This window comes from Taurulus bubalis (assembly GCF_910589615.1).
Source record: "Taurulus bubalis genome assembly, chromosome: 10".
In the NCBI taxonomy this organism is placed as follows: Eukaryota; Metazoa; Chordata; class Actinopteri; order Perciformes; family Cottidae; genus Taurulus; species Taurulus bubalis.
The window spans coordinates 16,259,448-16,272,302 of record NC_136598.1 but is presented as its reverse complement, the minus strand read 5'-3'; the positions used below and the strand labels follow the sequence as shown (position 1 = coordinate 16,272,302).

The following is a 12,855-nucleotide window of genomic DNA, read 5'->3' as shown; positions in this document are numbered from 1 at the left end:
CTATAATATGCTGTTGAACCTGATACTTCCATTTCTGTCTTCTTCTCTCTTTTCTGTCCATTATTTCTTCTCAACTCCATTCCTGTTCTTTTATACTTTGTCCTCTACTCTCCTTACTCTTCTATAATTCTTCCTCTCGTTCTTTTATTTTTTCTGGTCAAGCCTGGTCTCTCTTCTTCTGTCTAGTCCTTTAAATAGCCTTTCTATAAGCTCTCTTGTGGGTTTATATGCCTCTTTGGAATAAAACAGAACAGTGTAATGCTTAAAAGCTGCGGTTTATGGGAACATTCGTGCGTGTGTTGTGTCTTTTAACAGCAGGGGGCGCTGTTGCTCCTTAAAGATAGATGTGTGCGCAGATGATAGCAATATTTCACTTGTCGGAGGCCGATCCTGATACAGAAGATGTGGTAGGTTACTGCAGGGCACATTCTCAATGAAAACAATGTACAGGTCAGGGTACCTCATGATGTATTAGGATCAGAGCAGAACGATTAGGAGATTTGTGGACAGACAATGTGGTAAAATATTTCAAGGCTGTGTAAAATGTCATTCAAATTGTTTGATAAGTGATTTGTATCACCTCGGCTCAAGTAGGGTTTCAGAGAAGCAGGGGAAAACAAGTTAAAAGTTCATACTTTCTAAGTGGACTCTTTATTTGATAATCTAATGATTGTGGCAGTTTTTTCTCTCCAATTTCCAAGCCATTGGTTCAGTCATGAGAATGTGTAGCTTTTTTAGTTACTTTGAATTGCCCTTGTGCACATTGGAGATCATTATACTGGGAGGTTCGTTGGAAGGCATCGTCCAAAAACACTAGCAATAGCAGAGATAATTGACGTAGGTCAGTCGTTCAGTTAAGTTGCAAAATAAGCAACCCCCCAAAGTTTCTCCTCCTTATTCTGATTAATGCATACATGTGTGTTTATAATTGTTTTTAATAAAAACATATTAAAAGAAATATACCCTTATCACACTCTGACTTTGGCTGCACTCTGTGGAGTCTGATGCCCACCTTTAACATCTCTTGCTCCCACGGATGTATTCATGTGTTAAATGTATATAACCAGTGGTGGATTGGCCATAGGGACATAGGGCCATAGGGAGTACCGGGAGTTTTCCCGGTGGGCCGGTCAGTAATGGACGCATAAGAGGCCCAGTGGCCCTATGATAGGCCCAGTAGTCCCGCCCACGCATTTTCCAGACCCTCCTCGTCCAATCACCTTTAATGATGAGCTAATGACACATCATCAGCAATCTGTGAAAGAGAAGAGAAAGCAAAAATGGAGAAAAAACGAAAAGGCGGTGCAGAAAAACTGAGGGAAAAGAAAAAAAAAGCTCTCGCAACTGATACTGCTAAGAGCAGAATATAATAAACATGTTTGCTGCTGCGGGGGCCGACGGCGGTAGCCCCCGGCTCCGGGGCTTTGGCTGCGCCAGGCGCGGCGGGTCCCTCTCAGGTGTCGTCGGACAGTGAAAGTGAGGCTCCCGCTGCCATGGTGGCACAGTGTCATGAAGTGGAGCTTCTACTGAGCACCAAGACAAGTCTGGTATGAACGGACTCACTTTACTGGTGAACTGCAGTATTACAACTGTTAAAGCATTGAGAACGCGTTCTTGCACCCGACATGTATATATTTTCCACACATAACATCAACATCAGTTAGTGTTAACAAGCACGTATCATTGTACTTTCTGCCTTCAAAGTAAAAGCACTTCCTGTTTCCATGCTCTTCACAATAAGAGTAAATGTAATAAAACAAGTTACAACATACAGGAGGGGGAGGAGGAGATTGGTGGTGGTGATAGCAGGTGAGTGTGCTAGCTAACATGTTGATGTTGTGGATGAACACTCATTCACTAAATGTTCAGAAACGTTGTCTATGAACTTTACTTGACATAATAGATAGCGTGTGGTGTAAATCTAGTTCTAAAATGTTGGAAAATGATATACTATCCTGATTAATTAACCACTATTTTATGGTGCTGTGGTTTGAGCATGCAGATCTGCTTTTTCACAATTTTTATAATTACAAATCAGGTCACCAGAGTTAAAGTGTTTTAAGTATCAATATACTTTCTCTAAGCTCCAATTTGTTCAAATGTGCTTTACCTATTTTTTTCTGTCAGTGTTTATGGTTTATTGTCCATGCTTTTCTTTTTTTTTAACACTTATTCATGGAAATTTTCAGATTAAATTACATCAAATAAGAGACAAGGAGACAATGACCCATTTCAGTATAGTAGTGTTATTAAGGGCTTGTGTGATTATATGTACAGTACATCAACGGACCGAGTTGGCACAGTATCTGCGCGCGGATTGTGGTGGGTCAGTCTGGACCAAAAAGTCCAGGGCCGAATTTTTGTCCAGGCCTGTATATAACTAATAATATAAACCGTTGTTATGTACTTTGAATGTCAGCTAACAATATGCTGCAAACATATACATTATTACAATTAATTGTACTTAAATCAAAGTTTTGACTCACTAATTCTAACATCTTGCCAACCAATAACGGAGCCGAGTTATAAACCCCTCGTTCAGAGACACATTTAGTTCGTTCAGTTTGCTGAATATATCTGCCAGATAGCACAGCTTTGCAAGCCAGTCTGTGTCCTGGAACAAGGTGGCATGGGGAGACATGTGCTCGACCAGAGAGGTGTGTACTTCAGAGCGTAATTCCAACAGCCGGTTGAGTATTCTCCCTCGAGAGAGCCAGCGCACTTCTGTGTGCAGCAGCAGTGTTGTGTGTTCAGCTCCCATGATGTCACAGAGGCGGCGAAACAGGCGTGCATTGCGTGGTCTTAACTTCATGAAATTGATCACTTTGACGCTGTCGTTCAACACGTCGTCATGTAACACAGGGCTCATTTTCTTGCACGCCAATGCTTCCCTGTGTATGACACAGTGAGTCCATTTCTTTTTGTAATGCGCGCTATGAATCCTCCCGCGCTGCCCGTCATTGAGGCCGCTGCGTCCGTGCAGATGCTGCTGCAGAATTTCCAGCTCATGTTGACAACATAAACAATGACATAAAATCTTCTTTGGCACTTGTCCCTTCGTGTTTTCAGCAGAATTGCGTTTGAGTTTTAAAGGCGGCAGTGATAGACGGGTAATGACAGGTAGCGTGTGCTAGGTTGGGTCAAACCAATCCTGATATGGGGGAGACTCTGGGTTTTTAGGATAATTAAATTAAATAGCCTACTTAACATACAATTCAGTTCATGAACTTCCACTTATATTGTATTGAATATTTATAAAATAACTATTTTTAAAGGATTTTTTTTTGTTTAAGAATATTGTGTTTTACATGTGAGGCCTTCCACACAAGGCATTTGAACATATACAATTGCATCACTTTCATTGAATTTTTTGTGGTTTAGTCAACTTTTTAACCACCATGGTGTTCCCGGAAAAAACAGTGACCACCATAGGAAATTAATATGAAACACTCAATTATGTATATACATCAGATGGGGGGGAAACCCACCAATCAGAGCACCGTGTTCCATTTTTTTAATATTTTAATTTTTTTAAAAATGCACATTTCAAAACTCCAGGTTACTTAGAGGCCAGATTTAGAGTCCACGTAATTTGCCTTTTTTGTTTATTCTGTTTTCTAGTATAACTTACTCAAGCAACTAATACGTAACAAAACCAATAACACTAAGATAAATATATACATCTACATGTATACAATTGTCCGACACGGTGGTGTGCTGGGTATGGTGCTCTCCTGGCCCACGAGAGCTCCGGGTTCGAAACTGGGTTGAGGTTTGTGAGTAGTCACGGCCCAGCCAGCGAACCGCTGAGTGGCAAACTACTCAATTGACTAAATTGCCCCAGTAGGAGGGAGCTTAGTGTGAGGGATGTCTGCACTAATCCAAACACTCCGTGTTGGGCCGTGTTAGATAAAATTGTGTGTCTAACATGTTATTTATTTTAATGTTTCCATTTTCCATTTTTGTAATATTTTAATTTAATTAAAACATTTTTTTAAACATTTTTATAAAGCTCCAGGTTTAGATTTAGAGTCCACGCAGTTTAATCCGTCTTCTAGTATAATTTACCCAAACAACTAATACATAACAGGACCAATACAACTAAGATAAATATATACATCTACATGAATACCTTTGCCTAACATGGTGGTGCACTGGGTATGGGGTTCGCCCGCCGTACAGGAGTACCGGGTTCGATACTTGGTTGTGGCTTGGCGTCACAACCAAGTAAAAACTACTCAATCGAAGGGGGCTTCCCGAAGGGGAACCTGCGGACTAATAGAGTTCAATGTTAAGGTAAGGCTCGCTTGTTTAAGTGGGAGTGAGATTGGCCCGAACTTAATTGAGTATGTTCCAGAGGGGGAGGGAGTTTAGTGGGAGGGATCTAAGCACACACCACCATGTTAGGCCGTGTTAGACGTAACCAGTTACGTCTAACACGTTATTTTTTTAATGTATAAACATTTTTTTTTCCTTCAGGGTTGAGGAACAAAATGTCATAATGTGACGAAAAGATAATTTATTTTAAGATAAAGTTGATGAATACAGTTGAACAATCCTTTATAAATTCCCAATTTGTCTCAATAATAGTAATAACAATTGCATTATGTTGCAATTTTGAGATAAAGTTGATATTATAATTTTTGATCAAGTTCCCCTCAAGCAATACACCTGGACCTTGACCAAAAACTCAAGTGAGCGGCCTGTGCTCAAGCAAGTATATACACTGAAATAAATAAATAAAAAAATATATCAATATATATATCAATATATATATATATATATACAGTACAAAAAATGATGCACAACTCTCGCTCGCTCACGCGCACACGCGTCAGTAAAAGTCATAGGATCGTAGGGAGGGACCAGCATGAGCTGCCAATCAGTCCGATCTCCCCCTTTTGCGTTAGTTTGATGCGACACGCGAGTTGACTCACGTGTGTGACTCCGTCCGTCAGTCTGAGTGGGGAAGCGATGGCTTCAAGTCAGGAGTTGTTCGACTGCCCCATCTGTTTACAGTTACTGGATGATCCTGTGACAACCGCTCTCATGGTAAGTACCCGCATTATTAAATTGTTCAAACATGGTGGGAGATGTCTATTTCACACATTTATATACATTACTCGTTTTTGAGAGAAGCTCAATTCCTCCACATGGCCCGTGTATATTCAATGCTAACCGCGCTTAAGCTAGCTAACCTTGTCAGGGGAGTTCAGCACGTTAGCTAGAAAACGTGTCCTGAGGACCCGAATAATGCTGTTAGCTGACTAGTCTGTAATGAAAGAACACTTTTGTATTTATCAAGCCATGATGTTTGAGCACAGACATGTGTAACAACGCCTTGCACTGCATCTATAACTGTTTTAACCGAGCCAGCTGGTTTACAAAGGCAAGCAGGGTTGGCGTAGCTTTAACGTTAATGTAATGGACACGTGGCGAAATTGTATTGTAATGTTTTATCTCCTGAAGTCAAAATGTATAGTTACGATCTAGCAGACGTGGGCGGTGTCAGATATTATTACATTATATACAGACACGATATTCAATACATAATGAGTGAGAACGGTTTGCAATACTATTGATATATTTACCATTTATGTTTTGTAAATTGTGAGATTTCACAACAGTTGTTTGTCTCTGTTTCTTCCAGGCTGCAACCTAGGGATTTTTTTATTTTTGGACGTGAAGCCATGTGTGCTTCACGCAGAGTGACGGTGGTTTTCCTGTGTTCAGTTAGAGTTCTATTTTAAATTTAATATAATTTGACCCTGTGTGCATTAAGTTAATAAAAACATATTTACTGTAACATTTTGGTCTACGTGTCTTATTTTATCGTATTGTTATATAATAATAATTAATTCAACCGGACCCGGCAACCGGCCGACGTGTTTCTTCTGGTGTGCCGGCTTCGAGCCAATGCTGGCCCCGGTTAGTTTCGATTACGGCCCAGTGACGGCAGTGTCGGCCGCCGGAATCGGGACAGTGTATTCGGCCCGATTCTGGGGCGCCATCCATGCATGCCGAGTCGCAGCCGAATCGGCAACCGGACGTGGGCCGACAGTGTTTCTTCCGGCGTGCCGAACCTGTGCCAGATCTGGGCCAGGTTCGAGGTGTCCCCATTGCAAAAACACAATCTGATTCAAGCCTCTGCGAGGGCCAAAGACAGCCTCTGTGGCCGTCACGGGAAACTCCTGGAGATCTACTGCCGCTCCGATCAGCAGTTCGCGTGCCTGCTGTGCGTCATGGAGGAGCACAAGGGCCATGACACGGTGACGGTAGCGGCAGAAAAGTGTGAAATGCAGGTAATTAAGTTCGTCCCTATGCTCAAGTGGTTTTTTTTTTGTCACCGAGGAGGTTCTGAAAAGCTTTGTGTTTCAACAGAGTCAGCTGGAGCGAGGTAAACAGGAAGTTGCAGACAGAGTGCTGAACTCGGAGAGGAAAATGACAGAGCTGAGGCAGGCAGTGAGTGCAAACACAAAGTACTTCTACTACTATTCATGAATGTATTTCTTTACCTTCAAACTCCTGATACAAGAAAGGCAGTGTACACATTTGCTGTTTAATGGACAGATAATGAAAAGAGGAAAGGGGGTGTAAACTGTGGGCACGTGTTTGACAGCGAAGAATGTTGAAGATATTGAGCCTGAAAAGACTGAAAAACAGGCATGATGCATGCAGACTGAACCCTTGAACAGTACATTATTGTAGACACAGTACTGCCTCTCGTACCTTATTGCTTTTATAATACGGGTACCTGCGACTTTATAAATAGTAATAGTAAGCTAGTAAGCACAAAATAGTTGTAGCCACCAACCGCTGTGTATCGCATTTCAGCGACGGAGAAAATAGTCCCGGGACGCACATACGGGACTATAAAACGGACTGCCGGTTGGAAGCAGGGTGGAGGATGACACGCAGCCACCGATGTAAAGAAGTGCTCTCGCTGCTTCTGTCCGTCTTTTCTCCGTCATTTTTCTCCTCCATGATGTTTAGAGAACTTGCCTCGCGTCGGGAAATTACCGACGTAATTATCTCTCACTAGAAATTATCATGATTTTGTGGTCAAACCCTTTTCATTCCTCATCTCAGGGAGGAAGTGACATGTGTGTTGTAGTTTGTTATGCTAGTGTGGGGGATGCTACGTGAGCTTGTTAGCTGTTCCGTTTGAGCTAACGTTACTGTTAGCGAAGAGCCCCGTTGCAAGACTGTGAACACTCAAGCAATACACCTGCAAGTTAAGGAAACCAACGTATGCGAGTCGTTACTGCGGACGTTACAATATCAAAGTTTAGGATTGCCTAAATTACGACAACTTTTACACAAACAGTGGATTGTAGGGGAGGGTTCATGACATCTGTTTTGACACAGGAACATGGGGGTAGACAAAGACCCATAGCGTTCTACTCCTCACAATTAGACTCTGTTGCCAGAGCAATGCCCATTTGTTTACAAGCAGTAATGGCAGCTTCAATGGCTGTACAAACGTCGGCGTCGATAGTGTTATTCAGACCTTAACACTAAAAATACCAAAATCGCTTATGTCACCTGCAAAACACCCTTCATGCATGGCAGTGTTGCTTTCACAACCTCATTTGACTATGGAGAGATGACACAACACTTTTGCCCACAGCTGATAAAGGTACAACACATGACCGTATTGAGTGTGTTACCAAGAACTGATCTAACAAGCCTATTAGGCATAAAGAATTGATAAAGAAGATTTTACTTTTGAAGTTCAACACTTCATTAAATAAAATAATAAAAAGAAAATATGCAAACAAGTGCTCCACAGCAAGCAAAATAAATACAAATAAACATAGCTGTGGGAGGGATGGGGAAAGGGTTCTGGAGGTTACCTGAAGGTAGATTAGTATTGCCTTAAGCATTACATGGAGATACAGCTCTTTTTAGCCATGTGAAACTATGGCTAAACAAGTGGGAGGGTATCTAGGAGAAGGAAGGTGTTTAATGCATATGGCTTCAAGGTGTTTAGTGCATATGGCTTTACTAATCACTCAAAAAATTAATAGTTGCCAGAACCAGAATATACATTTCAGTACATTTGCATGAATTCTATTGAACTCAACCAATGTGAGGGGAATAAATATTGTCTAAACGATTATAAAATAAGGTTTTCAAAATAGGTTGAAGTATTTTCAACTAAATCATCAGATGCTTTAACAGTGGTGGCAGAAGCCTTGACGAAAGACATAATACCGAGGTTCGGGTTACACTAAGAAATAATTTACTGTGATAACGCCACACATTTTGTAAACAAGTCTTAACACACTTGGCTGCTGTATCTGGGACAGAGGTTAAATATCATTGTTCACTGTTCCCAGTCAGCAAGACTAATAAATAAAAGAAGTTTTTACTGCATATGACTATGCTAATTACTTACTAATTACTTTCATATTCAGGCTGTAAAACCTGAAGACTGAGTCTAAGAACCAGACAAGGTAGATCCACAGCGCTCTGGCTACCCAGGGGGCCGTGGGGGTGCAACTTCACAAACGTTTCAGGCATGGACGTTGTTCACACAATATGAATCATTAAACTGCATTGACCAATTAAGATAAAACAAATCAAAGTAAAAAAAACACCTGCCAGTCAGTAATTGATTAAAAATAAAGAAATTCTTAAAACTACACAAAACATATTTGTGTATTCATACAATACAGTGGAAAAACAATTATTCAAATATGGGATGGACGATAACTGGTTCAAGTCTCATATCGAAGCTGGATGTTCTTCCATTCTGATTGTTGCAGTCTGTGGCTCTCGAGTAAAGATGTTGTGGGTTTTTAGGTCAGTTGGACGCTAGATGAAGATGCATGACCAAAACGTTGTATATCTGATATATATAGGTATTCAAGATGCACCACGTTTTACAGGAATATATTCACATGTTTAACTGTGCATTGGCTTGTATCTCTTTCCCACAGGTGGAGAACTTTGCCTGGTTTGTTATTTTTCTCCACCATTTCCATATCTTTCTATTATTTCTCCCTAAAAATTACTTTTTTGAAGAGATATAGGAGTAAGCGCAATGCTAATTCACTTTGCACAAATATCAAACATGAAAAGCTTCACTCAGCCAAATAAATGTTTCATCTTTCCCCGCAGACTCCACAGTGGAGGTGGATCTCAACACGGTGGCTGCATGTCTTTGTCTCTCCGACAGAAACAGAGAGATATCGTGGGGTGACGCGGATCAGGCTCATGCGGATCACACCAAAAAGATTCACCTTCTACCAGCAGGCGCTGTGCAAAGCGGGCCTCGAGGACAGCCTCTACTGGGAGGTGGAGTGGGATGGTGGCATTGTCGACCTGGCTGTGTCATACAAAGGCATTCAGAGAAAGGGTTCAGGCAGAGGGGGCTGTTTCGGCCACAATGAGCTCTCCTGGAAATTAACCTGCTCTTCGTCCGGCTGCACATTTTGGCACAATAATCTTCACAAAGGCCAGATGCCTCCGGTTCTCTCTCGCAGAGTGGGCATACAACTTGACTACGAAGCAGGAACGCTGAGCTTCTACAGCGTTTCCGGCTCTGACGCTTTGACACGGCTGCACCAAATCCAGACCACCTTCACTGAACCTCTCTTTCCTGGGTTTTCTGTTGATTTAGGTTCAACACTGAAAATATGCAACACCGAAGCCAGTTTATATTAAAATATTTCTAACCACAGGAACTTCTGCCATTCAAGTGCGTTTCTCAGTGACTTGTAGCCGGATTTATGTTCCGAAAATATCCTGGTATGTTGGAGAACCACAATATAAATACACCATTTCAGGTTTGTTGTTTTAATTATTGATGCTTATTCTATATTTTTACTTATCAAACAAAGCAAACAAGTAAATCAAGCAGGATGTATTTGCTCTAGTTTAACAGACTCAAATAAAGGGCCATGCCAATGACATGTCTATCATTTATTTGATTTAATGTGCTAATATTTACATTCAATGTTCTAAATATGATTTGCAAAAGTATCTCAACATAATTCACTCATTTACAGGCCACTTTTCACAAAAGTAAAATAACGGTCCCCAATTGCAATCTGGGGACATGTTCAATTAAATACATAAATTATGTTATTACATTATGATTGTTCAGACTTTGACATAGTACCATGCAGCGCCAGCGCCACCAACAGTAGGTATAATAATGAAGGCAGTCATAAAATAGATTCAATAGATTTGTTTGTGTAGGAGCAATCCATGGTGTCGTAGAACCGCAGACAGGCCTTGTAATGCAGCAGCTTCTCAGTCAGAGGGCTGATGGTCAGGGCTTTACCCTGACGGTCAGGTCTTTGTACCTGGGCAGCATCAGGGAGATGAGAATGACTGTTTGTTATGCAAAATGAATGATCTAATTGTGACTTGTATTCCTCATGTTTGTATGTATTATGTGAGCTGTAGGCCTACCTGTTCGATACACTCCAAAACACGACGGTGTTTACAGCCGTCAGTGTGGCCAGGAGGAAGAAGAACCTCTCCAGATTCCCATCATGCAATATGTTTGGGGAGAAGTTACCTGTAAATGAGTATCAACGTGGTCGCATCAGTAGCCTCGTTTTTCCAAACGCATTCCAGTGTCACTGTAATCTTGCTATTGGAAGAAAACAGGCAACATATTAGTGCTCATTTTAACTCCAGAAAGAAAGAACACCAGCTGAATGAGGAAGGCTCCCAGAAAGCAGCCTCCTCCGTAGGACAGAGGGAGGAAGTGCAGGGAGATCCCTCTGATGTGGCTCGGGGTCAGCTGGAAAGATATGAGGGAACCTGCCAGAAAGGAAGTGATGGCAGAAACGCTTTACCATCTCTGCTGCTGTCTATTTGTGTCATACATGCACTTCTGACCGGGGGAAAAGTCAAATGATGAATCAGACGTTTTTCTGCAAGATGCACCATGTGAGAACTGCATCAAGTGAAATTATGGAGACCGTGCGTCTGTCACATAACCTTTTTCCAGACAGGGTCTGCTCCACCAGAGGGTACGCCTTCCTCCACAGCTCAGACAAACCTGCCACCAGGACCGACAGGGTGGCAAACGCATGGCCCAGAGCTGGAAGGGGAGGATGCACAGGGAGGGGTTGATAAGAGAGGGGGCTGCAGAATAATTACGGGAGGAAATAGGGAGGATGAAAGAGGCAGAAGAGCGAGAGAGACATTAGAATTATGTGTGCATTAGTGGGCGTGTGCACGTGTGCACATAGAGATACTCACTGATGACTTTTGCAGGGGCCAGAGGAGTTTTTTCCTTGGAGAGGTAGCAAGTGGTCACACATTCGATCAGTGGCGCTAAGAGCAGCAGAGGAAGTATACTGATCATATTCATGGCGCCGATGGGCAACAGGAGGTTGTGGAGGTGAAGGTTTGAGTTCATTGTCTGTATGTAGTAACTTGAAGGAATCTGTAGAAAACATATTCTTAGCCTCCATGCGTGTGATAAAACATGAACATGATCCTTTTTCATGCTTTGTAATAAATACCCATACTATTCCCAGTGACCTGCCTGTGTGATGCAGGCTCTGTAAAGCAGCTGAAGGCCATAAAGAGGGAAGAGCTTGGCCAGGACTTTGACGTTTTCGACATGCGTTTCGCTGTAACGCCCGCCATTGTTCTCCTTGGCCCGGTCCAGCCAAGATCCCACGTCTCTACTCAGGTGACGATTGTGGAGACAGCACATCTTGAAAGAGTTCAAGAAAACTCCCAATGTGGTCAACAGTGATCCACCTGCAGTGTGACAGACACACAAAGGTACACAATGAAGTGTGAGTGGCCTGTATACCTGTTTTTTTGTGTCTTTAAAAAAAATGTACGTTACCTTTATTTGGTTTATATGTGAGTTTGTTCCGCATCATGTGTATGGCGATTAGAGCCAGCAGCACAGACGTGAAGGGGATGAGGAAGCCCAGGTTTTTGGCCACAGACTGCTGGATGTAAGCAATACCCAAAAACACGACAGTGGAATTCAGGTTGACCAGCCAGTAGAACCTAAACATAAATAAAACAAATATCACACTCACTTCGCATGAACATACTGTTTGCAGAAGTCAACGAATAACACATTTCCAACTCATAAGTCTACACATTATTTGTTCGCCATGCAAGTGCCGTGAAACTACAGGTGTTCATGGTCCCCAGAAGATGAACCCCACTGTCTTTTCTGATTCTTTGACTTTACCTCTAGTTCCACAATGATGCTGCATTTTTGTTGTGTGTGTGTGTGAAATATCTTGACAACTATTAAATGAGTTCTCAAGAAATTTGGTACAAACATTCATGTTGCCTCATGATGATTTGTATTAACTGTGATGATCCCCTAATGTTTTGTCTAGCACCATCATTAGGTCATTTTTATTGTCTAATTACTGTCAAATTAACATAGTACAGTTCTTGCTTGCCCCCCATAATCAACTCAGAACTAGCAAGGTGCTCTTGTTTCTTGTCTCTATGCAGAATAACTGAACTAAAAAACCACATGTGATGATGAAACGGACCATAGTAATAATATCGATGGACTGTTTGGAGTCTGATATTTAGACGGCAACACCACTCACCAGTTGAAGAAGGACAGGAGCTGGTGCTGATTGTAGTACTGCAGGCTGTAAGCTCCCTTGGGACAGGCTCGTTGGATAATTCATGTGCACTTTCAAAAGGGAGATGGGTCTGACTAGAGTTACATTTGTTTCAACCAAAGAAAGCCGGGAACGGGAAGCGGGAGAAAGGTGAAGCGAGAGATGTGTATGGGTTATGATATTTCCGTTGCGCAACCTTTTATCAGATTTCCGATAGCCGTGAACGCACCGCTTCTCCAGCGTCGTCTGGTATCCCAGAAGCCTCCTCACCAGG

General features: G+C 42.0%; 1 protein-coding gene across 1 annotated transcript; it reads right to left on the bottom strand.

The window, feature by feature from the left end:
- Positions 1-10,231: 10,231 nt before the first annotated feature.
- LOC306742475 (solute carrier family 15 member 5-like) lies at positions 10,232-12,637 on the bottom strand (the record flags this gene model as incomplete). The annotated part of the gene is made up of 8 exons (XM_079224867.1): positions 10,232-10,316; positions 10,426-10,534; positions 10,651-10,811; positions 10,909-11,065; positions 11,227-11,413; positions 11,516-11,736; positions 11,828-11,997; positions 12,564-12,637. Coding segments are annotated over 8 exons (1,113 nt in total), but the record flags the coding sequence as incomplete, so codon positions are not given.
- Between the last annotated feature and the right edge of the window lie 218 nt (positions 12,638-12,855).